This window comes from Tachypleus tridentatus, chromosome 9 (assembly GCF_004210375.1).
Source record: "Tachypleus tridentatus isolate NWPU-2018 chromosome 9, ASM421037v1, whole genome shotgun sequence".
NCBI lineage: Eukaryota > Metazoa > Arthropoda > Merostomata > Xiphosura > Limulidae > Tachypleus > Tachypleus tridentatus.
In genome coordinates, this window is record NC_134833.1 from 113,571,206 (window position 1) to 113,594,591 (window position 23,386).

General features: G+C 32.6%; 1 protein-coding gene across 13 annotated transcripts in view; it reads left to right on the top strand.

Moving 5' to 3' along the window:
* LOC143226081 (uncharacterized) overlaps positions 1 to 21,989 on the top strand; it is a 67,949-nt gene extending 45,960 nt beyond the window's left edge. For 11 of the 13 annotated variants that reach the window (XM_076456551.1, XM_076456555.1, XM_076456554.1 and 8 more), the window contains 6 exons: positions 2,994 to 3,118; positions 3,970 to 4,147; positions 5,199 to 5,302; positions 6,532 to 6,648; positions 9,076 to 9,197; positions 18,118 to 21,989. In XM_076456551.1, coding sequence (XP_076312666.1) covers positions 2,994 to 3,118; positions 3,970 to 4,147; positions 5,199 to 5,302; positions 6,532 to 6,648; positions 9,076 to 9,197; positions 18,118 to 20,831 — 3,360 coding nt within the window. In that variant the 3' untranslated portion in view covers positions 20,832 to 21,989. The remainder of the gene's footprint in view (positions 1 to 2,993; positions 3,119 to 3,969; positions 4,148 to 5,198; positions 5,303 to 6,531; positions 6,649 to 9,075; positions 9,198 to 18,117) is intronic. The other 2 variants (XM_076456559.1, XM_076456561.1) reach the window with 2 other exon arrangements.
* Positions 21,990 to 23,386: the final 1,397 nt, after the last annotated feature.

Genomic DNA, 23,386 nt, shown 5'->3' on the forward strand with positions numbered 1-23,386 from the left:
AATGTGGCTTTGCTATAAGAAAAACACACAAACACACACACAGTAGCCATTATTGGACTAATGGAATATTTGCACAAATGTGCTGGATTGTCCAGTAAGACTGTTGGACTCCAGTTTGGTAGATTTTAGTTAGTGGTTGAACAGGGACAACACAGTAGTAGGTGTCCCTCTTCCATCTGCACAGCCAGGGGTACATCTGTTCACAAATGTTTCTCTTCAAGGCTAAAGTGCTCATATAGAAAGTGTGGAATTTCAGGAACTTTGGATATTAGAGGAAGCTTCTCTTCATATCAGTCTCTTAGTACTTTTAGCACTTAAACAAGCTATGACTCAAGATCTCAAATTGTTATGATGGAATGTGGTAATACTTCATTTGAATAATTCCATAATAGTTTCATACATTTCAAAGTAAGGGAGTACTCACTCCAGGTCTTTGTTTTCAGACAGTGGGTCTTCTCCTTTGGGCTCACAAGCACCAAATTATTCTTGTTGCTTGTTGTGTTTTAGGAGTAATGAATCTAGTAGCCAATCAGTTATCTTGTCTCATTAAAACTCTTCCTATGGAATGGATGCTTCATGCTCAAGTTTTATGTTGGATCTGGTTTTTTCTAGGGTAACCACATGTAGATATTTTTGCCTCATGCTGGACTGCTAAGCTCCCATCCTTCTAGTATCTCACCTTCTGCTCTGGGAGTAGAAGCTCTCAGCCATGATTGAATGGGTCATCATCTTTCTGCTTTCCCTCTAATTTGTCTACTGTACAAGACTACATGTCCCTTTGAGCTCTTCTGGTGGCACCATATTGTCTTGGTCAGTCCTGGTTTTTACTCATCCATCTCTCTTCTGTCAGCCTTAATCTGATATTTTCTATTCAGTAGTGGACATTTTTTGACTTAACATCTGGATTTTATGCAGCCATCTCACAACATAAAGGACTAACATACTTATTAACACATTCCATTTGACATCCTTCTTTGGAAGTTTACCAGAATAAATGGTTGACTTTTATCAGTTATTTCTTAGACATGGGTTTAACCTTCACATCCAACTGCATCACATGTCTCTCATTTTTTACATGGTTGTTTGATAATAGTTTGGTACTACTTTGCATAAGGCAGCTTTATGAGTTACTCTTTGTTTTTATAAGAGATGATAAGCTTTGAGTACCCAGCTTTGTCATTTCTTTGAAATCATTTCAGGTTATCCATCCTCATCACCCTTTTCAGATTGTTAATTGGGATATTACAGTGTTTCCTCCGTGCATTAACACATTCATCTTTTGAGGTCATGTTCCCAAATTGTCTTTCACTAAAAACATATTTTCTTCTGTTCACTGGATACTATAACATTCTAACTACATTCTGTTGTATCAGACAGATTCTTTCTACCTAAAAATGCAGTAGCTAGGCAAAGAGATAAGACCATTTGAATCCAGATAAATGTTTATGCCTTGTTTGGGCTTTCCAGTATTCTGTGGCATAAACTGAAGCATTTCTAGGCACACAGCACTGATTGTTTAGCCATTGGGATCCTTTGGTATTACATACTTATTCCTTGTCACTTTGACAAAGTAAATTCATCAGTTGGTTAGCTTGCTCTAGTCTTTCATTGGTGGAGTAGAGATTTCTTAGGGTCTCATCTCATCATGTTTGGCATATATCAATGTCCCTGGCAGCTCATTTTCGTTGCCTGTTGGAGAGAATTGTGCAGGTTGTTATGTGGACCACAACTAATATTTTATATTACACTGTTTACAGGATTTAGCAGTCTCTCCTCTCAGATAGGTTTTGGCTATTTCTCTAACTATTCTACACATCTTGACTTGACTGTGACAGAGATGAGTAACTTTATTCTTTTTCAGAGACCTTGTTATTCTCATTTGGATCCCACTCTGTGGTGAGTGTTGCTGGGTCAGGTATGCTTTTACAAATCCACATTAGCTACCAGTAAACTAATAACTAGATTCTTGGTATCAGCAGGCTCTCTTGAGATAAGGTGTTCCATAAAATGGCCTTGGTGTTTTTGGGTTATGGACAATATACAATAGTGGACTGCCACTCATGGGCTATAATGAATGAAGCAAAAAAGATTGCCCAGTCCTTCTAACCCCTGAGTTAAACAAATAGGAGTTGGTTTGCTTTTCAAAATAGGGATTGTGTCTTGCCTATCGCACTCTCTCTGGATCATCATTCCCCAGCATGAGTCACCCATCATCACTCTCTACTAATGGAACAAGGGAGCCATTACCACTCTTAGATTCCAGTCACTGGAGTGGTGGACAGAGATCTGTTCCTCCTGAGTGATGTTTGTGCTCTTTATTCCACTTAAGGAGAAGAGAGCAAAGATGGATGGTTTTCCCTGATGTTGAGTGTGGAGCTTGTCCAGCCTATATAGGAGCTTTCTCATAATTTCAATTTAGATGTGACACTTCATAATACAGTTGTGTGAGTGCAGTCTTTCTTGATCATGAAAGAGGGTCTTCAGATTCTTGTAAGTCTGCATGCAGAACATCACATTGATGAGCCATTGGTTAAACTTTGTTTGGTTCACATCTTTTTCATAATTCCAGGACTTAAGATTTGGTTTTGTTATCCCAGGCCAGATGATCTCTGTTTCTTCAGATTGAGTGGTGTGTGAATTGGAATTATAAAGCCATAAAAAGGCTTCTTGCTAATTTTGTAAAAATGGATAAGAAATAATAACATAAGGATTATATATAGATTGAGTATAGAGGGCGCATTGATGTAGGTGGCAAGAGTCATAAGATAAAATTCACTGGGAGCAATATAGTGGAATGTATAAACCAGAGTAAGCTAAGTAGGATTTGTACCAGTGCTTAGATGGGCAAAGAAGAAAATTTTTCATCATGATAAAACTAATGTGTGAGAAGAAGTAAGTGTTATCAAAAATACTGTGACACAGTTTGTTTTTCTTGTCTTGCTTATATAGAATTGAGAAAAATATAGAAAGTTTGTGTTTGTTTATTCTGTTAGAAGTGTACTTATTGTGGAAAATATGGAGCCACTGTAGGTTGTTGCAACAAAAAATGCAAAAAAGTTTTTCATTTTCCTTGTGGTCTCCAGAATGATTCTCTGAGCCAATTTTTTGGAACATATGAGTAAGTATTTTCTTCATTATGGTAAAGGCAAACATATAATACTACCAGAATATTCCTTACAAAATGTTACTAATGAACTTGTTTTGAAATTTGAGAGCAATATTTGAAAATTATGGTATTTGGATGTCCATTGTTCTTTTTCTTTATTTAATTTTATTATTTGAACCTTCTTTATTTTTATTGATTTGAGGAGACTTCTGCATATTTAAGCTTCACAAACCAGTAAATTTAAAACAAATATGATAAATGTTTTTTATCAATCAGTTCTTTAAGATTATCACTCAGTTACCTAAATAACCTTTCTGTCCATTATTTAGCGTAAGATTTTCTTCAAAGCGAGTTGTGGTAACTTCAAACAAATGACTATGATATTTATTTATAAAAACATTTGTATACATATTATGATCAGTAAAAAGAAAGTTGATAAATTGATTAACCTTTAGAAATGTTACAGATAATTTTGAATTAAGTGGTCCTTTTATGATAAAAGTACAATGATTGATTTTAGTAAAGTATGATTGAGGTATTTAATAAATTTAAATGTATAATATAATAAAATCTAATCAATTGGAGGTTATATTCAATAATTAATAATAATAATTCTAATTTACATTGATTTAAACATAGTTTGATCTTGGACATGTGCTACTTTAGCTACTGACATGTAAGCTGTCGTAGTAAAATAAGTACTTGATTGTATCCAGATCTCAGTGGTACATAATAAAATGTCTGGCTAGTGAAGAGTTAATACCAATTTACTATTATCATATCTGTTAATTTTTCCTCATTTATTCACTAAGTCTCTCAATCAAAAAATGTTACTTTCATATATTTATTACTTTGGGTTTCAGTACTTTCTGTGGTGTTCATCGACCTAGACAAGAAGTGAATGTAAAGGATGGTAAGAGCTTAGAAGAATCTGATTCAGTATGTTCAATATGTCTGTACTCTGTGGACAGCAAAGTCTCAAGTGATTCGCTTAGAGCTCCTTGTTGCAATTATTCATGGTTTCACCGGATTTGTGTTCAGGTAAGGAAGACCACAGCAAAAATAAAAGAGCACTAAATTTCCAATTTGCACCTATTTCACTTTTCATAATTATGTAGCTCAAGAATCATGTTGGAAAATGTAACTAATGTTGATGTTTTGTTATAAATTATGGAAAAAAAATTACTCAGGATAACATTAAATTCAATATAGTGATGAAATGTTCTAATTGCTTTTTGCTGTATCAACAAATGTTTACACAAATTACTGTTAGGTTATATAGATAAGTTATGTGATTTATTGATATTTGTCAAACATAAATGTAAGAGAAGAACTATATGTAAGCAGACTATAGTCAAAATTTGTATCTGTGTTTATCATATATGCACGACTCCCTCTGCCAGTAATTTTTCAAGTGTTGGAAAATGTAAAAGAATTTTTGAAGTGAAGTGTTAGTGAATAACAAATGTTTACAACTTGTGTTTTAACATCTGTAGCTTAATATGTTACTGTAAATACAAGACTGATTTGTAACAGAAAATTAAAATCATATTCTTTTCTTACTGTATAAATGATTTTGCTATAATGTACATGGCATGAATATATATATATATATGTATGTGATGAAAATAATAAATATAATGTACATCATTTATTGAATGGCATCCCAAACAAAAATCCATAAAAATATTTTCACACTTTTGGTGTTCAAGATTCAGTATGTGCAACTACCAGTTCTTTATCACATAACACAATTTTATGTGTACTCTCATCACAACAGGAACATGACACATTTCACTAGGACTGTACTTGTTTGATTATATCTTTATTGAAACACTATTTCCATTCAGTAATTCCCAGAAAAATCCTTTTTTTAAAAATGTTCTTTCTAATTTTTTTGTTCAATTATGTATAATTATGTTATGATTAGTAATTACTAGCTCAAACAGCCACTCTTTTGGTGGTATTTTTTCTAGTCTGTGTAATTTCTTTGTTTAATACAGTTCTTCTCAAAGTTACTGATTTTTTTGGTAACTCTCAGTTTCTTTCCTGTTAACATTTCCTGATGAATACTAATTTTTGTATATTTCAGAGATTAGCCCTGAGTGCAGGGTATTTCTTCAAGTGTCCTCTGTGCAACAACAAAGATTTGTTTAATACGGAAATGCTGAAATATGGTATACACATACCAAAACAGTAAGTGTGAAATTTACAGTTTGTGTTGCTTTCATTTGTTTTTAGAGAATTCACATTAAAAACAGGATTGTGAATGAAGGCATAACATCATTGTGCCTTGTTTATACTCATGTTTCGTAAAATTGTATTAAGGCTTTCAGCTTTGAGATTTGTTTCTCTAATTTTAGGTTTTTAGATGTGTCTGTAAGTTATATTTGTACGATATTAATAATAACAACTAAAAAACAGCAATGTTTAGTCAAATATTTCTTTACCTCAAGCCAACTTGGTTTATCATATCTTTAATGTAACTAGACTGCAGATAGATGATATATTTATAAATTGTTGTCCCTGGCTATTTGTGTACAGCTTTCTTTACCATATACTATAATGGAACTCTTGCTTATATGATACTGGAAAAACTTTTTTATTATGCGATATGCAACCCCTAACTTCATGAAATTTTTATTTTGTGTGCATGTAGATTTGCAGTAGGGGTCATAATTTTCCCATTTCATCTCTATTTTCTGTCACAGAGAACTTTATTTTTTCAATTTTCAGAGTGCAGATATGACATCATAAATATGTCATATGCAGATCTAATGCACTGTTGCTGTCTATATAAATATAATAGTACTGTCTGTTTTATGTCTGTGTAAATACAAGGTATGGATGGATCTTCATCAAAATTGGTATGAAAGTTCATTAGGTCCATAAAGAAATTTTCAATTTTGTATTTTGCAGTTTTTATGAGTTTTTTTGTGTTTTTTTTACCATTATTTCACCCCTGTTGATGGATCTTCACCAAATTTGGCATTAAAGTTTGTTTGATCCATAAGGAGATACACACAAGTTTATGTTTTTACATATTTTTTTTTTGCTGCTTTTTGGACATTTTAAGGTTTTTAAAATTATATATAAAGGAAACAACTTCATATTATAGAGTTTGGCTGTACAAACAACAAAGAAACAAGCTGTAATCATGCTGATTACATCTTTGGTTTTAATGTTATTTCCTGTTTTAAAATTTTTCAATTACTGCAGTATAAAATTTTTCATACTATCATACGAGTTACAACTATTACTTTTTTTACAATTCAAATTCATTGTTTAAAAAGCCACTAAAAGCCTTTCATATTTTTATATTTTCTTAACTATTTAAGTACTTTTCACAAGATTGTTTATTTCAATCTATCATAACTTAGTCTTAAAAACGAAATTATTCAGTATTTTTGTTTTTTAATTAATAGGGATGCATCTTGGGAATTAGAACAAAATGCTTTCCAAGATCTGTTAGAAAGGTATTGCCATTGTGATGCAATACATTGCATTTGCCCAAATGGAAGAAATTTCAGCTCAAAAGGAAGGTAAAAAGAACAGCTCTGTGGCAAAGAAAATGTGTTGAATTTTAAATTGAATTAAGTGTCAGTATCAAAAAATCTTTTTGTATATAATTTTTAAAATGTAAAATTTGTAATTTTATTAACACATGATTGTTTTTATATTAAAAGAAGGTAGACAAGCAGGATTCAATTTTTTAAAAAAGTTATCAGGGCATTAATGTAGGAGAGAAATTAAGCTTCCTGCATTTAAGATAATTTGTCCAAACTCATTGGTATATAAGCAAAAACTAGAAGTGCTTAAGTTATAACTCTTTGGAATTATTTTTATTATATGTTTCTGTAAACTTTAGCTTTTTTTTAGTTCACAACTATGGTTCACCAGTGGATCAGCTGTAATTTTACAGATTTACAGTGCTCATATACAGGGTTTGATTCCCTGTGGTGGACAGAGTACAAACAGCCTGTTGCATAACTTTATTCAAAAAAAAAAAAACATTTCTGTTACTCTTATATTACATGAAAATTATGCTTACAACCTTATTTGCATATTCAAAGTATGTCCTTTAATGGGTAAGAAAGCTGCCTGATTTTTTTTATTACCATCTCAAATATATACAATAGTATTAGATCTGACATCATGTAAATAATTATAAACTAAGATAACCCCAAAGTATGGGAAGTTTGTGTTTTTTTAGGTATTATGCACTGTGAATGACAACACATTCACATAATACACAAATTACATTAATAAAGTCTAAATGATCTCAGAGAAAGTTGTGATTAGTTATTAACCCTTAAATATTCACTTAATCTTAAGATCAGAAATAAAGTAACCATTAAGAAAATAAATAACCATGTAGTGTTAAATTATGTTTATTTCAAACACAAATTAGTTCAAGTGTACATTGTATTTTAAATTTGCTTTACTTGCTATACAGTGTTTTGGAATACATGGAGTTGGTGTATTTGGTTGAAAATCCTTTATCAGTATTTGAATTCTACTTTACTCATCAAAGTGTGAAATATTCTATATTGTTTGTTTTAAATACTTCTATAACTTATCTGTTGTATGAAAATCAAGGTCATCAGGCTACATAGCTTTTGGGAAAATACTTAACTTTATCATGTGAGTTATACGTTGATGCCACAAACAAATATGTTAATGTCAGTTTTAGAATAAAATTTCTTTTCATGCATTAAAAACAATATTATTTAGTTAACTAACCTAAGTCCTCAGAGCCTATATATGCCATATTTTTCAGTGTACAAGACACACCTTTGTATAAGATGCACCCCTATTTTCAAGGTTATCTTTAGGGAAAACATATTTTTTACAGTTATCATTTATTTATTTGTTCAACTTCAGCATAATCTTTTATTATTCTTTAGAGTACTTCAAAAGTAATGTACATAATAAAATAAAATATGGTTAGCTGCCTCTGTAGAGTTTTGTGCTCACAATTATTATCAGTTTCCAAACTTATGTTTTCATTGTGTTCTTTATGGATATGACTAGTATTGTTAGTACAATGTCTAATTTAAGTCCCCTTAATGGAACACTGTTCTATAGTCGTTTCTCATAATAACCCATTTTCTTTATCCTATGAGAGAAAGAAAACAAGCCCAGGGAAGTGTAAAGGTTGATTGTTAGTTTCTAGTCCTTGCTGTTCAAGGTATGGTATGCCCTGGAGGGCATAAAACTTTTTACCTTCAGTGTATAGGATGCAGGGGAATTTTGAGACCCCTTTTTTTGGAACAAAAGTGCATCTTATATGCCAAAAAATATAGTATTCATGTAGCACAGCACTAAAATATGTAGGTAAAATACCTCTATAATACAACTGACAGTGGATTCATTACCTAAACTTGTTAGGCAAAAAATGTTATACCAAGTTAATGTATAACTTTTGGTTTGATACATATTTTCTACACACCTAAAGTAATTTATCATCAAAAATAAACATTTTAATCACAATTTTCTACTACATAATGATAATGCTCTTTTGGATCTGAGTTGTAGTTTTAGATGTTGGTCATGAATTCTGTTGAGATATAACAGTTCTGTAGAGTTAGTGACATTTTTCAAGGTGTTCCCTGGTGGGCCACTAGTAAGTTTTCAGAATAACAACACTAAAATCCAGGACCTAATTCCATACCATGAACAAAGTACAGATAGGCCACTGTTTAGCTATTCTCTAATAACACAAATATATTATGGTAATTTCTTGGTTTTTATAAAAACATTTCTTGTATCACAATAGTATATTATTACAGTACTATTTGTACAGAGTCTTGCTCACTAGCTTACTAGTCTAAGTGCCTTATTATATCATAAATATTGTTATATAAGTTTCTGGTTTGTTTACTTGGTGAATTACAGTTGATGCCCTTCCTGTTGTCAGTAGTTGTTACTGAATGTGTCAGGTTTTTTATTTGTTTTTGTTTTTTAAGTGAATGGGAGATTATTATTTGTAATTCATGTGGATCACAAGGCTGCCATGCTCTCTGTAAAGAATTTTCAACTCAACCATTTTCCTGGATGTGTTCTGGATGTCTAGCTGTCACGTTGAAAGGTAAAAATAAACATTACTGTTACTATTACTTATTACTAAATTAATTTCTATCTTTTTGCATGTTAGGTAGCTAACAAATAAAGATTAAACAAAATGGAATCAGGGACAAAAAATTCTTAACATGCACTATTGGGTATGTTTTACATGCTCAACATGATATTGTACATACTTCTAGTAAGAAACTAAATGACAAATGATAAAACATCAGCTTCACTATACTTTAACACTATGGGTATCCTTTACTGTGTATATCACAAGGATGTAATGAGTTACATTCACAATGTAATTAAACTACTTTCTTTTCATGGTATACAAATAAATTTGATATAAACACGTAGCTATTAATTCAAATTTTAATACTATATGAATTTTAGGTTTTTAATTTTATATAAATCATGAATTTCCCCTAATAAGAGAATTGTGACATTTTCTCTTTAAAACTACCTGGCACAAACAAATAAATCTAGTAAACAAACCATCTACTAAACCCAAATTTAAAAAAAACACACCCATATTTGTAACAAAATCCTGAAATAAAAATAAAACACGAAATAATTCGTACCCTCCCAACTTTTACAAAATTCTTGCCAATACCATTGATCCTGCAATTGGTAACTTCACTAATTTATTCACTAGTCTTTTGTAATTTATTTAACACCCCTCCAAAAAGTACAAAAATTTAAATTATGCATTGTAATGTTGTAATTTCTCAAAAATAGCATAATTTTTATGGCCTTCAATCTTATTTAGTGTGAGAGCCATAAGTTATAAAATCAAACCCCTTTTGCCATGCTCACTTGTCACATTCCCTCTTTTGGAGTTCTATCTGATATTTAATATTGTATTATTTATAAACAGTAGAAAGATAAGGTTTTAACGTATTAAATGACATATTATATGGCATTGTTTTCTTTACAAATAATTGCTTATTTCACTTCCAGTTCAAGCTTCAATACCACATGAAACACTTTGAGTTCAGCTAGAGTTTTAACAGCTCTTGTTGCAAAGAAAACCAGAAAAAATGTGTTAATTATGGAACAATGTCTACTTTTTTGCACATTACTTTTCTTGGTTCTTTGATGCATTACATAAATAAATAACATTATTTAGTGCAGTTGGTTAGCTAGCATGAGTTACATGTTTATGAACTGATTTACAACTTATATCCTGCAAATAGTAGTTATACATGGTTCAAAGGGCAATAAAACGTAAGTATAAACAGGTGTATGCCACTATGAATTTAAAGCTATTTAGGATAAATTAATGTAGTTTCATTTTACAATTTGAAGTAATTCTAGAGAGGAAAAAAGGGTAATTTAGATTTAGTTCAATTTGTTGTGGTGGTTACAAGGTCAGTCAAATTCTGTAGAATTAGGGTAGAGAAATTAACAGATAAAATATAAAGTTTTATGGTGGGAAAGTTTATGCTGTTGATTTTTAGTTTAAATCTTTATTTAGTTGATAGTTTAAAGTTATATTTTACGTTTGTGCTCTGTTAAACGTTTAGAAGCAATGAAAGATTGATTCACTTAACAGTTGCTTGTTGCAACAGTACTGTGTACATTTTCCCAAAACATATTTACTTTTCTCACACTACAGCTATTACTTGACTGCTAGTATATCCTTCTTTTGAGAATCTAAGCATTGGTCTGGTTTTTCTCACTTACTTCAGTTTTTATTTCCCATTTAATTGCCCTTACCAGTATGAGTGTCATGACACTCTCCATCTACATCAGTATACCCTCTATCCTGGTCTTTCTGATCTGACCTCTGATATCCAGTATCACTCAACAATTGGGTGGGGTTAATCTCAGTTGAAGCTGTCTGTTATCTTTGTCTAGTGGTATTTCTCCAGGGGCCTCTGAGACTGCACTTGCAGGTGATCCTGGTCATTCTGGAGATAATTTAAGTTTGCTTTTTTTCCACCTCCAGTTCCTTTTATTAAGTTGGTAAATTAAGTGTGTGATGCTTGGGTCTTTTCCAAGTTGCTTTCAAGTCTACAATTTTCACAGTGGTGGTAAGGTCTGAGGGCAGATACTGAGTTCTCTCTCCATTTCCTGATATTGTGACTTATGTAGGTAGTTTTATTGTTCAGTTACATGAAGGGATAGCAATGCCTTATCTGTTATGTTTGTAAAAACAACATTCTTTAGCCTACCACCACCTGATGGATACATACTTAGACTCTCAAAGATTACACCCACTCCTAAAATTTAGGGTTCCAGAACAGAGTCTGTGATCAAAATGAAAATATCATATTTTTCTAAGAATCATCTGACCCTAACCATTTATCATCCCTCCATATTTTGTCAGAAGCCTCTTAGTGATTGCCACATCAATTTGGTGATTAGTTTAGACCACTGTTAGCATCAATGTTGGTTTGATTGTCAATTTCTACATTATCCTTAGTTTCTTGGTTGGAATATCTTTTTCGATATGCAGATTTGTTTTTGAAAGGAATTCATCTTCTAGCTGCTGTCCTCTGTGATTTAGATGAAGCCCCCTTTCTTCAATCCTTGATTTTTGTGGGCTTTCCAGAGTCTTTGTAATCAAGGGTTGGTGTCACCCATATGCATTCATACCTGTTGTTGTTGGCTCCTATGAAAGTCATAGTTATGCCCGTATTCAAATGTCCAAATATAAGTCCCTTGGTCCATTGGTACCCAGAGTAGATTCCATCTATATCCACGAGGTTCTTCCACTCGACTGAAAGGCTACCAGCAGCGAAGGTGACTACCATATACTTTTAGGGACTATGAAGGCTCACCCCCCATAAGAATTTCTGGATATATAGAAAACCTTTACTGTAGAAACAAGGGTATTACAGGTCCTTTCATTTGGATTAGTTGTTCAATTGACATTTTCACCACCCAACTTGTAGTGTTTTCACTTCCTGCAGATTCTCAGATTTTGGAACTTTGTTCCAGCACCATTAGAAATTTGTTGTTCAAGGGGCCAGTTGAGAGAGACTTCAAAGTTTTTCCAGGGTTTTATTCCTGTCTGTCTGTTGCACCAAAGAAGAAAGTAGTTTAATATTTGGTCATTGATCTTTCTTATCTAAATCAACTCTTAGATTCTCCAAGGTTCATGATAGAGTCATTCTTCACTCTGCCTTGGCAATTTTACAAGGACAGTAGATGACCAAGTTTGATGGCACTAATGCCTATCTGCACATTTCCACATTGGAGTTGTTCCATCATCTGAATTTTGTGCACAAGGGTCAGGGGCTATAATTCAGGGCTCTGTCCTTCAGACTGTTATCTGCAACATTTGTGTTCAAACAATTTATATGAGCTTTTACTCATTACCTTCATTTCTGATGTCTGTGCACATACACTTTGGCATGGACAATTGGTTACTGCAGGTACCATCTTGTCAGTTGGTGAAATGTCACATCCACATTCTACCTTTAGAAGCAACCAAGGCAGGCTTTATTATCAGAGTCAAGAAATCTATTCTTTCTCTACCACAGTATATCAGCCATCTGAGTATTTTTTTCAACATGTTTCTCAAATTGGCTTAGCTGGCTCCCATACGACTTCATGCTATGGAACAAGCAATCCAACTTTCACTCATCTCTTTCTCTGACTGTGCAGATGGTTCATTCTCTTGTGCGGATGTGAGAATCATCAAAATTCCTCATTAATATGGGACAGGCACACATGAGATACTTTTAGTAGTCTCTATCTGACCAATGGATTATGAAAAGTGATCTAATGGACTCCCCATTCTCCTTATTCAGGATCATGATCATCTGTCTCGAGTGGTAATTAGATTGAAGCAATACTGCAATATGTTTTCCTCTGCCACCTCCTTGTTTAGAGATCCATCTCTTCACAAATGCCTCACTTCATGGATGGGGCACCATATCTCAGTGGTCAGGATTTCTAGGGCACATGGATGAATGATGAGGCTTCCCTACACTTCTTGCTGTTCAAAGGGCAGTGTCTCAAGTTCCTAATTATACAAGGCAATTTTTTTAAATCCTGAATTTCTCCTAATGTGACACACACAATCGTTTTTTCTCTAAGCATTTTGTCTGTATTTTATTCACCACCATTGGAAAATGTATGAAATTAAATGTAACTCACTCACTGTAAAATTACCATTCCTCAAACAAATTATAATTTTTATAGTCTTCAATTTGGTTTGACTACAGAACTATTGCATAGAAAATTGGGCTCCTCCTTCTACACTCATCACATCCTCTTTCAGGATTTGTTAATAGTTCTCTCTTATATTTAATTATATATTACCAATAACCATTAAAAAGTCAAGGTTTTTATCTATCAAATGACCTATTGTATAACATTGTGAAATGTTTCTCTTCAGAAATTCAACAGTGATGTCTCACATTGCCCATCAATTGTCTTAACCTAACTAGATTATCCTAACAAAATGAATGCTGCATCACAAGGCCTTCCATTGGATTTGCTCTCCATTCAGGACTCTGATGATCAGTACATTTGCTGCCCATTGAAACACTCAACTACTGCCATTTTGCTCTCTGGTACCTCACTCTCAGGCACTGGCAATAGATGTATTCATTCAGGACTGGACAGGATTGTGCCTTTGTGCTTTTCCATAGTGCTTGTTATGATCCCTCCAATTCCTTTTCAGGTTCTGTTGATAGCACCAGATTGGTTAGTTCAACCCAGGTTTTCTCTTCTGAGGCACCTTCAGGTGTTCCCATTTCTTCCTAAGCTGTCTCTATCTCCATTGAGTTAGCCATAATTCAAAACTGTACACCCAGCCATTCTGAAGCTAGAGTTTTGTGCATGTGAATTATGCAGTCCTTCACATGGTTTTGGAGTTTACCTTCTAAAGTTGCCACATATCTATCTTAATCTTTGCATAATCTCACAATGGATGTTATCAACCTAAACAGCACATATATTAACAATGGTGTGTGGCAAGGAGGTTGAACCCACTTTATTCAGAAATACCAACCATAACTCATTTTTTGACCTGGCTTTTCGAGAAGGGTTTGGCATCTTCCTTAATCACCTGATATAAAGTGACTTTATCAACTACTTTTAGATACTCATGATGAAAATTATTTGAGTTCCCAGTGCTCTCCTGTGTTGCCAGTGAAGTTTTTTGCATTGCTTGTGCACAGGACACTTTATTATTCAACATATGTCCTCATATACCTAAAAAGGTTCTTCCTTCTTGAGACACTGGCAGCCAAAGAAGGGGATAAATCCTTTTCACTGATTCATCTGACCAATCTAACCTCTATGACCAATCAGATCCCAGTCATTTGTTATATCCAGTGAAGGCTATGAAGTGTTATGATACCCACACTAACACCTTTAGAGGTGATAGAGAATGCCTTTTTATTTTTGTCACAAGAAGATTCCACGTTCTTGCACATTTACGACGTGATTGTCATCCTGGTATGGAGCTATTCAGAAACAAACGATCATTGTTGCTATTCCAGTTCATAAATTATTTCCCCTCACTAAATTCCCGACAGTGTTTGCTACGGGTATTTGATTGTATCCTTAGATTGTACTGCAAGTGTCCATAACAAACTTTTTTTGCTTTGTTTGCGTGTATGACATGTACATTCTTTTTCATATGTATTTAGCATTGTGTCAAGGTTTTTCCTGACTTGTATGCATACAATGTAAGTTTTAATGATGAATGTATGTCTCTTCTTTACTTTCCAGGATCCCTTACCTCTTTTTTGCAAGATCCCATTCTGTGGGGAGTGTTGCTCAAATAAATGTATTTTTTATCAAACTAATTCACCATTAGTAACTATTAACACAATATATTTTATCTAGGTTGCAACAGGCTCTTTAGAAATGAGGATGAAGATATTACTGTACTAAACTATCATGGACCGTCCCTGCTAATGATTGGATTGAATAAATTGATCAGGGACTGTTACCAAGTCATTATTCCTGAAGTGCATTCCTCCCCCCTCTTACCACACCTGGTTGCCAGTCACTGAGGTGGTGGACAGAGGTTATTCCTGCAGTGTTCAGTTGAACTTCCTCCAGTACTGGGGGCCCTTCTAACCAGGATCCTGGATTTCTTTTTTTCCCAGGAGAGGCACCACCCTATGTGGAAACCTGCTCATAATACTGGTTCATATTTGACATTCAGTCATCTGGTTGGATTGAGCATGGCCCTTCTTTTTCATCCACATTGGTTCAGTGCATTGTTCATTGAAGAAGGTCCATTGCCTCAATGTAAATTGAGAAACAGAATGGTTCCATCCTGGATCCTTGATTGAGCACAATTTGTTCAACATCCTCCCCATAATTCGAGGAACAAGTGTAATTTACTTTGTCAATTCAGTAAGAGAGTGAAGGTAAGAGTTCACAATTTCAAACTTAATGAGTTCTGTTTCTGCAGCTTGAGTATGGCATACAGGATTCAGTCATTCTGAGTTTGGGGTGTTGTCTTTTGGACTTCTTCAGATTGAGGAGAAGGTTCACCCATTTCGATGTTGCTAACCTTGTTATTATGATTTCGATTTCTATAATTTCAACCCCCATGCAGTGAAACCTCAGCTATTTTGTTGGGGTCTGGTCATTCCTGATAATGGATCATGTCAAATTCCACTCACAGTGCATGAATTAGGTTCTGGGTGAAGAGCATACCTCTTCTGGATGTAGTACAGTTCCCCTACAGTAAATCACCTAGTGGCATGACCATAATCTATCCAGGTGCATTCTGTTTGGATAATGCCCTCTCTGGCTACTCTACTTTATCAATATAAGGTTCTAACTGTAGTGTGAAAAGAGGTATGTTTTGAAAGTGAACATTTTCTTGAATCAGAAATGTATTTCCAGTAATACTTACCTTCCCTCACACCCTTCCTACCCACTAAGAGTTAGTGTTGAAAACTGCAAAATGTGGGAGTCCCAAAAAAGTGATAATATTATCTGAATGAGGGGCTTATATACAGTACCAGGATAGAGGCTGCATTATGAGGGTGGAGAGTGTTACAAGTTAGATATCACAAAGGGCAATTAAGTGGAAAATAAAAGACTGGAGTAAGCAAGAAAAAATCAGACCATTACTTAGATGGGCAATGTAAGGAAAGCCTATCAGTCAAGTAATGGCTGTAGTGTGAGCAGAAGTAAGTATTATTGGAAATACGTTTTCAATTTCAGAAAATATTAACTTCTAGATTGTTATTTCAAACAATTAAGTATTGATTTACCTGTTCATAAGAGTGCTTACAAAAATTTTGGAGCAATACGTATTGTATCTATAACTAAACAGCTACTGAAATAAATAACCAAAGTCACTAGTAATAACCTAGTAATTTAGACAGTATTCAAGTAGTTTAAATTTGAAGTCAAACTCTGTAAAAACTAATGTAAGTTTCTTTTGCAAAATGAAACTTAACTTGCTAAATTTGAAAATCATTATGGAATTAATAACAATAAGTATCCTGTTTCAAGAGTAAATAAAACCAAGGTTAACCCTATTAAACATTTTTATTTCTTGATTTTAAAGTTAATATGTCATGCTATGTTGTAACCTACAAAATGAATGTGTTACTGACAGTATTAATTGCAACTTTAAATGTTTCTTATGTGATATCATTTTAGTGTCTAGTGACTGACCAACAGAAAACACACTATTATATTGTGGTATGAGTGGTTAAAATAGATAACCCTTTCAGGTTACCTTTGGCCCCCATGCAGGGATGTTGTAATATCTATTCAGATAATGTAATATTACTGTGCTAACGACACTGTTTAACTTCTCCATACCAACTACTGTTATGTTTTAGTATTACAGCATACACGTTTACTTTTTAGAAGTTAGCTGCATAACCAAATTTTCAGTATTTCTTCACTGAAAGAAGAAACTTTCACAATAAACAATTTACTACTTTGGATTAAATAGTGATGACCATATAGCCATAAAGCAACCTGAATAAGAGCAAAACAAAGTTAAAATAACATCAATTAATTCTGTAGTATAAAATTTCTAACTATTACAAGTTTTAAAATCCAATAGGAAATTGGTAATAAGAAAACTCAGTACCTGATCAGATAACATTAGTTTTCTTGTGAAGACAATATCAACTGGGAGGTGCTGCCTAACAAATCACTTCTTGTTACTAAACTTGTATGATTTTTGGATATATGCCACAAGTTTTATTCATAACATAGATAAGCTTCCACCAATAGTAGCATGAAAAATAGAATGCATGTTGGTGCAAATACTTAAATACAGAGAATACTGGAATTGGTGGAGATAGTTTAAGTCTATATAATAATAATAATAATAATAATCATTGTTTTAATTTTTATGGCACTGAATATTTTTAGATGGCTGTTTTTTTGTTTTTTTTTGCATATGAAGTGTTTGACCCTGCTGAAAGTTTTACTTTCTCTGTAATATCAGGCAATAAAAGTTTTATAAGTATATTATTTTTGTTGTTGTTTAGTTTAGAAGAATTAATTAAGAGCTTTACCTGTAGTGAATTAGATAGTATATCGAACAGAAATAACTGTGTTTATGTTATTCTAGTATTTGATAATTAGCTACTACAAGGACAAAATTATGAAAAATAATCCAAAAGTAAAAAATTTTATTTTTTGTCCAATAATACAATTAAAATTGACGTTTCTCTTTTTACTAACCAGTCATGATCTGTCTTCTCTAAGTAATGTTTCAGTAAAAAACTGTACAGAAAAAAAAGGAGGTTATTAAATAAGTTACTATAATTATTCAGTTTTGTACAACTGAAATCAAACAGAAAAAGAATGCATAATTTAACACTAACTTATGTTAGAAAATTTTGATAATAAATATTTCCTTATTTACTATTATAATAGGTTTTACTGCAGTTTCTTATTTACTGTCATACTGATAAAAATGACCTAATAGTTAAGTAATATTGCTGGTTTCTGTGGGTTAATTTTCATTACTTTCTTCTTAGTACAACAAAAGAGACTGGCTAAACCAGGATATCCCAAAATTCATGTTGATGAAGAATGCATAATAGAAACAAGTGAGGAAGATAGCTCTTCAACATCTACCTGTATGTGTAGCACTGTGCTACCACAGAAGAGAAGCAGAGAAGAAACACATTTTACAGATAAAGATTCAGTGGAATTTGAGGACTTCAAGAAAGAAAACAATGATCTTACTTCATTATCTCGTGTTAATAGAAGAGACAAAAAGTCAAATGGGTATAAAGTAAAACCAGTTTCTTTAGAATGTTTTTTTTCTTGCAGTCAAAGAAATGAACCAGTGGTGTCTTTTGAAGATGGTATCTCCAACCTAAGTAAAAATGTAAATAAAGGAATTTCATTCTCTGAAGAAAAGAATTCTGAACTTTTTCAGATGAGTAGCCATCTTATAGATAATGAACTTTGTCAACCTGAAGTACATTGGAAAGATTCATTACAGTTACCATTTAATAAGAATGATAGCCCACAGAGGTGTCACAACACTTGGAAGGACTTTAATAATGCTAACTTAGCCTCAAATAAACCTATCTTCTATCAAATCAATCATCAAGTAAATCCTGGTACATTCTGTTTGGAAATATTCATGAGACAGGGTGGTGACAAACCCCCAGTTGAGCTGGGATTCCGCAATCTATTTGTTCCATCAACACATAGCAATCATTCAAAGAAACAAGTATCAACAGTAACACTGGAACAATTACTTAGTAATTCTGTAACTAAATGTAATGACAAACACCAAAGTAATTGTTCTGCTCCTTCTAGGGAAGTAAAAGATTTTAAATCAAGTTCAGAGAAAAAGATAGGAAGTGAATCTACCTCAAAACCTTCATCTTCCAACAGTAAAAATTACCTTAAAGAGTCACAGTGGTCCAGGAATGTGGAACATTATCACAGTGCAAGTAACCATTTAGCATACAACCAAGGAAGTAAATTACAAAAACCAACAAATGATCATGACATACTAGATTATATATCACCAACCTCCAACAGCAAAATGCATCCAGAAACAAAGCATGTGCCACATAAACATTTATCAAAGGACAATAGAAAGCAAGAACTACATGTAAGTAAAGTGTGTGACATTACAATCTCTTCTTCTTGTGATGTTCAAATCATTGATAAACCAGCAGATATCAACTGTAGATTAAAATGCACTGCTCAGAGTAAATGTGTTTCTTCAGATATGAATAGGTTTGGGGATGATTCTAATACACATTGTTTGTCCCAAGATACTGCAGTAGATGGTAACTCAGTCTGTGGTGTAGCATCAGAAAATGAAGACCAACATTGTATGGCAACTTTTCAGAGTATTCCTGCAAATTCCACACTCACTGAAAGTGTGACTACATGTATTGGTACTTCAGGTGTATTGAAAACAGCAAAATATAATACAAACCAAACAAATCTTACAGTTTTTGAAATAAGTAACAGTATAAGTAGTGTCTATGACAAAGATCAGCCTGTTATCAAGCCAGAAGAAATTGGCATCTTCAGTTCTGGTATTGAAACTCAGGAACTAACAAAAGTAGATAAAGTGGATTCACACAATACAGACAAGTCCACAAGGCAGAAGCATCATTCAGTTTGTAGACCATATAAATATGCAAGGGACATTCATGGTCAAGATCAGCCAGTGATGGAGTCACAAGAAGTCACTATCTTCCATTCTGAAGATGAAACTCAACAAGGAACAGAGGAAGACAAAATGAAACTACAAATTACTGAAGAATTAATAAGCAATTGTTTAATCCATTTAGAAAATAGTTCTGTCAGTACCACTGGAAACTTAGATCTACCACAAGATGTCAGTCTTGCCCAGGATTCAAATAAAATTCTACAAGTGACTGGGGTAGGTACAGTGGAATTACAAAAACTATATAAACCTACAAACCAGATTGACTGCATAATTTATACAGAAAATAATAATAACTGTACCTTTCAAGAATATAACTTACCAATAATTGTACCACAAGATTTTAGTCTCATACATCCTGCTTCATATATTAATAATGAAGATAGAATGGAATCACAAAACACAAATACATCAACAGGAGAGAATGTCTGTGTAGTCTTTTTAGCAAACAGTACTGTGAGTTCTACTGAAGATGAAGATCAACCAATAATTGTACCAGAGAACATCAGTTTCACCAATTATTCAAATAAAAGTTCACATATAACTGAGGTAGTTAGAATGGAAATACAAAGAACAAGTGAACCAATGAGCCAGAATGACTGTGTTGATCTTTTAATACAAAATTCTGTGAGTACCACTGAGGATGAAGATCTACCAATAATTGTATCAGAAGACATCAATCTCACCCATCATTTACATAAAACACCACAAACTACTGAGACAAACAGTATAAAATTACAAAAAATTAATAAATCCATAAGCCAAAATAACTGCATATATTTTGCAAGAAATAGCAATGTGTGTGGCTTTCAGAATGAAGATTTACCAATAATTGTACCACAAAACATCAGCCTTGTTCATCCTGCACATAAAACTTCACAAATAACAGGGGCAAACAGCATGGAAATACAAGTTACAAATGAAGATTTGAGACCATCCAATCCACTTGACTTAAGAACACCAAGCCCTCTTGTGTATGAAATCTGTAGTAGTGATGAAAGTGATTGTGTTATTCTTAGTGACTATGAAATTTATAATAATGACTGATGTGATATAAGATGTTGCAGTTGTTACATCTGAAGAAAAAATTAAACTGTTTCCCTTTGGTTAGAAAAGTATTGTAACTTTAAAGGTTTTTACCTGGGATCTATTTACTTTTGATTCAATTCAATATCAAGTATGAACAGGCTAAAAATAATTTCAAAAAGGCATCAAGAGTGAAGTGTTAGTTGTAGCATTACAATAAAAAAGGCCTTTTGTTGATTAGTACTTGAAGCATCTAGACTAGTAAATTATATACTATAAAGAAGAACATGCCCCCTAGTAGGAAAGCAGTAAATCTTTAGATTTTCCATGCTAAAAATCAGGGATTCAGTTATACTTGGTGGACCCCAAAGATAGCCTGATGTGGCTTTGCAATTCATTTTTTCTACTTTTGTGAAAGATATTAGTATTTAGTAAGTATCATAAAAAAGTAACAGTTTCTCAAGTGGTGTAGTGCCTTTTGAATATTGAAAAATATTTCATGAATAATATTTAGTATTGTTTTAAGTTTTTGCTTGTAGACTTAATGCAGAATATCCTGTTTTCAATTTTTTGGTGATTTGAGAGTTCAATAATAACAGTACCGACAGTTTAGTTGTTATTGAACCCAAGAGTGCTGACCTTAGGCCAAACATATGCATTATTGGGTTTGATGAAGTGTGTGAAGTAAGGTCTATTATTTAACATGGTACAGTATGTGCAAATTTTGCTATATTGTGTTAAAACAGTGTTCTTCATTTCAATGCTTGTCATTATTTCTGTTGTCTTATCTTCCCTTACCTTCATTTATTTTCTGTTCAAACTCTCATTTTTGCCCTTGGCTATTACTATTCTTTGCCAATTCTACATTTTGCTGCTCTAGGAAAATGTTGTCTTTGCCTCTCTATTAAGGCCAGATTAGCAGATAATCAAGAAAAACTAAACACTTGGGAAATGTTTAGTATTTTCATGCTGTCTCTCCCTGTTTTATTATTATTTTAGGTTCTCAACTGTTCCATTCTTTCAAACTTTGTTTCCTACATAAAGTAATTATAGACCAATCATGTAACTAAACAAAATTACAAATATTTGCAATACTCTAGAACGTATGATTGCTGTTATTGAAGATAACACTGCGTCCATTAAAATAATTTTGCTGATAAATAAACATTTGCTCTTTTCTATTGTAGTATTTTGGCTCTACTTAATTTAATGTTGAGCATAATATGCACACGTTATTAGAGAAGTTAAATGTTTATTTGGGCACATTAAAACATATAAATGTAAATAATTAGAGAAATTTGACTTCGGTTTTGGAAAATGATAAAATTGGAAAGACATACATGGATATTAATATATATATATATATAGGAAGAGACACGTACACACTACGCGCAAACAGAAGTTAGATTTCTGCTTATACTTTTGAGAGTTTAGATAATTATTATAGAACAAGTTTAATAATATTATATTACTGGTTTGTACTTTTCTGTTGAAATGCACATAACCATGCATGGAATGAAGCCATCTATAAAACCTACATATTTTTCTTATACTAAACTTATTTTGTAAAATTAGGATCACTACCAGATGTCATTATATAATAAAATTGTCTCCCAAATAGGTTACCACCAGAATTATTAAAACATTATTTTACTTAGAAAAAAATTATAATTTTTAGTTCTAAAGTGTTAGGACCCAAATAAAAGAAATTTTTTCTTTCCCTTTTCTTTTTATGTACTTCTCTGTTTTCTTTTAATATCCAAGCTAATGCTCAGGTTAACCTGACATTTAGGTAATAAATTCATTAAGAGAAGTAAGCTAATGTAATTAAATGAGATACACTGATAAAAACAACTTGTTTACACACTAAAGATAAATTGGCTTAATATTATACATAAATTAAAATCTCTAATGACTAAGCAACTTTTAGGAGCCAAAAATAATATGTTTTACATAATATGTAGTTTCAGGTCTTAAGTATTATGTTTGTATGTTTCTATTGCACATTGTCCATTATCACAATGTTATTTTCGTGAAAAATGATGAAAGCCAAATTGTGAAATGTTTTTCATTAAAACTAAATCTTCTGAAAAAGACTTGGATCATTGATGAAACAACCTAATTATTTTATGAATGTGTCTGTGGTTATACATTAAAAATACACCTGCACTTCCAGCTAGAACTAGTAAATAAATGTAAATTAAGAGAGATGCTAATCTCTGCATTGGATACTTTGTTAGATATATTACTAGAATGAAATTTATTGTATACTCTGCTACACAGACACATGAAAACAGATGTAAACTATAATTTTTCACTCATGAGATATTTCAAAAAAGAAAGCTGAGTAACATGCATTTTATTTGTCAACCTGCCTGAGTTTGACATTTGTGTTCCACATGATAGTTTATGCTTTGGGTTCACCTCATAATTTAAAGGTGTTTGTAACTAGAATTTATACTTTATAAATTAATGCACATAATGGATAACTATCTAGTCAAAACTAGTGTCATAATTTCATAGGGGGTTATTAGAAGATACCTTTTATTTTATACACATGATCAATACATGTTATT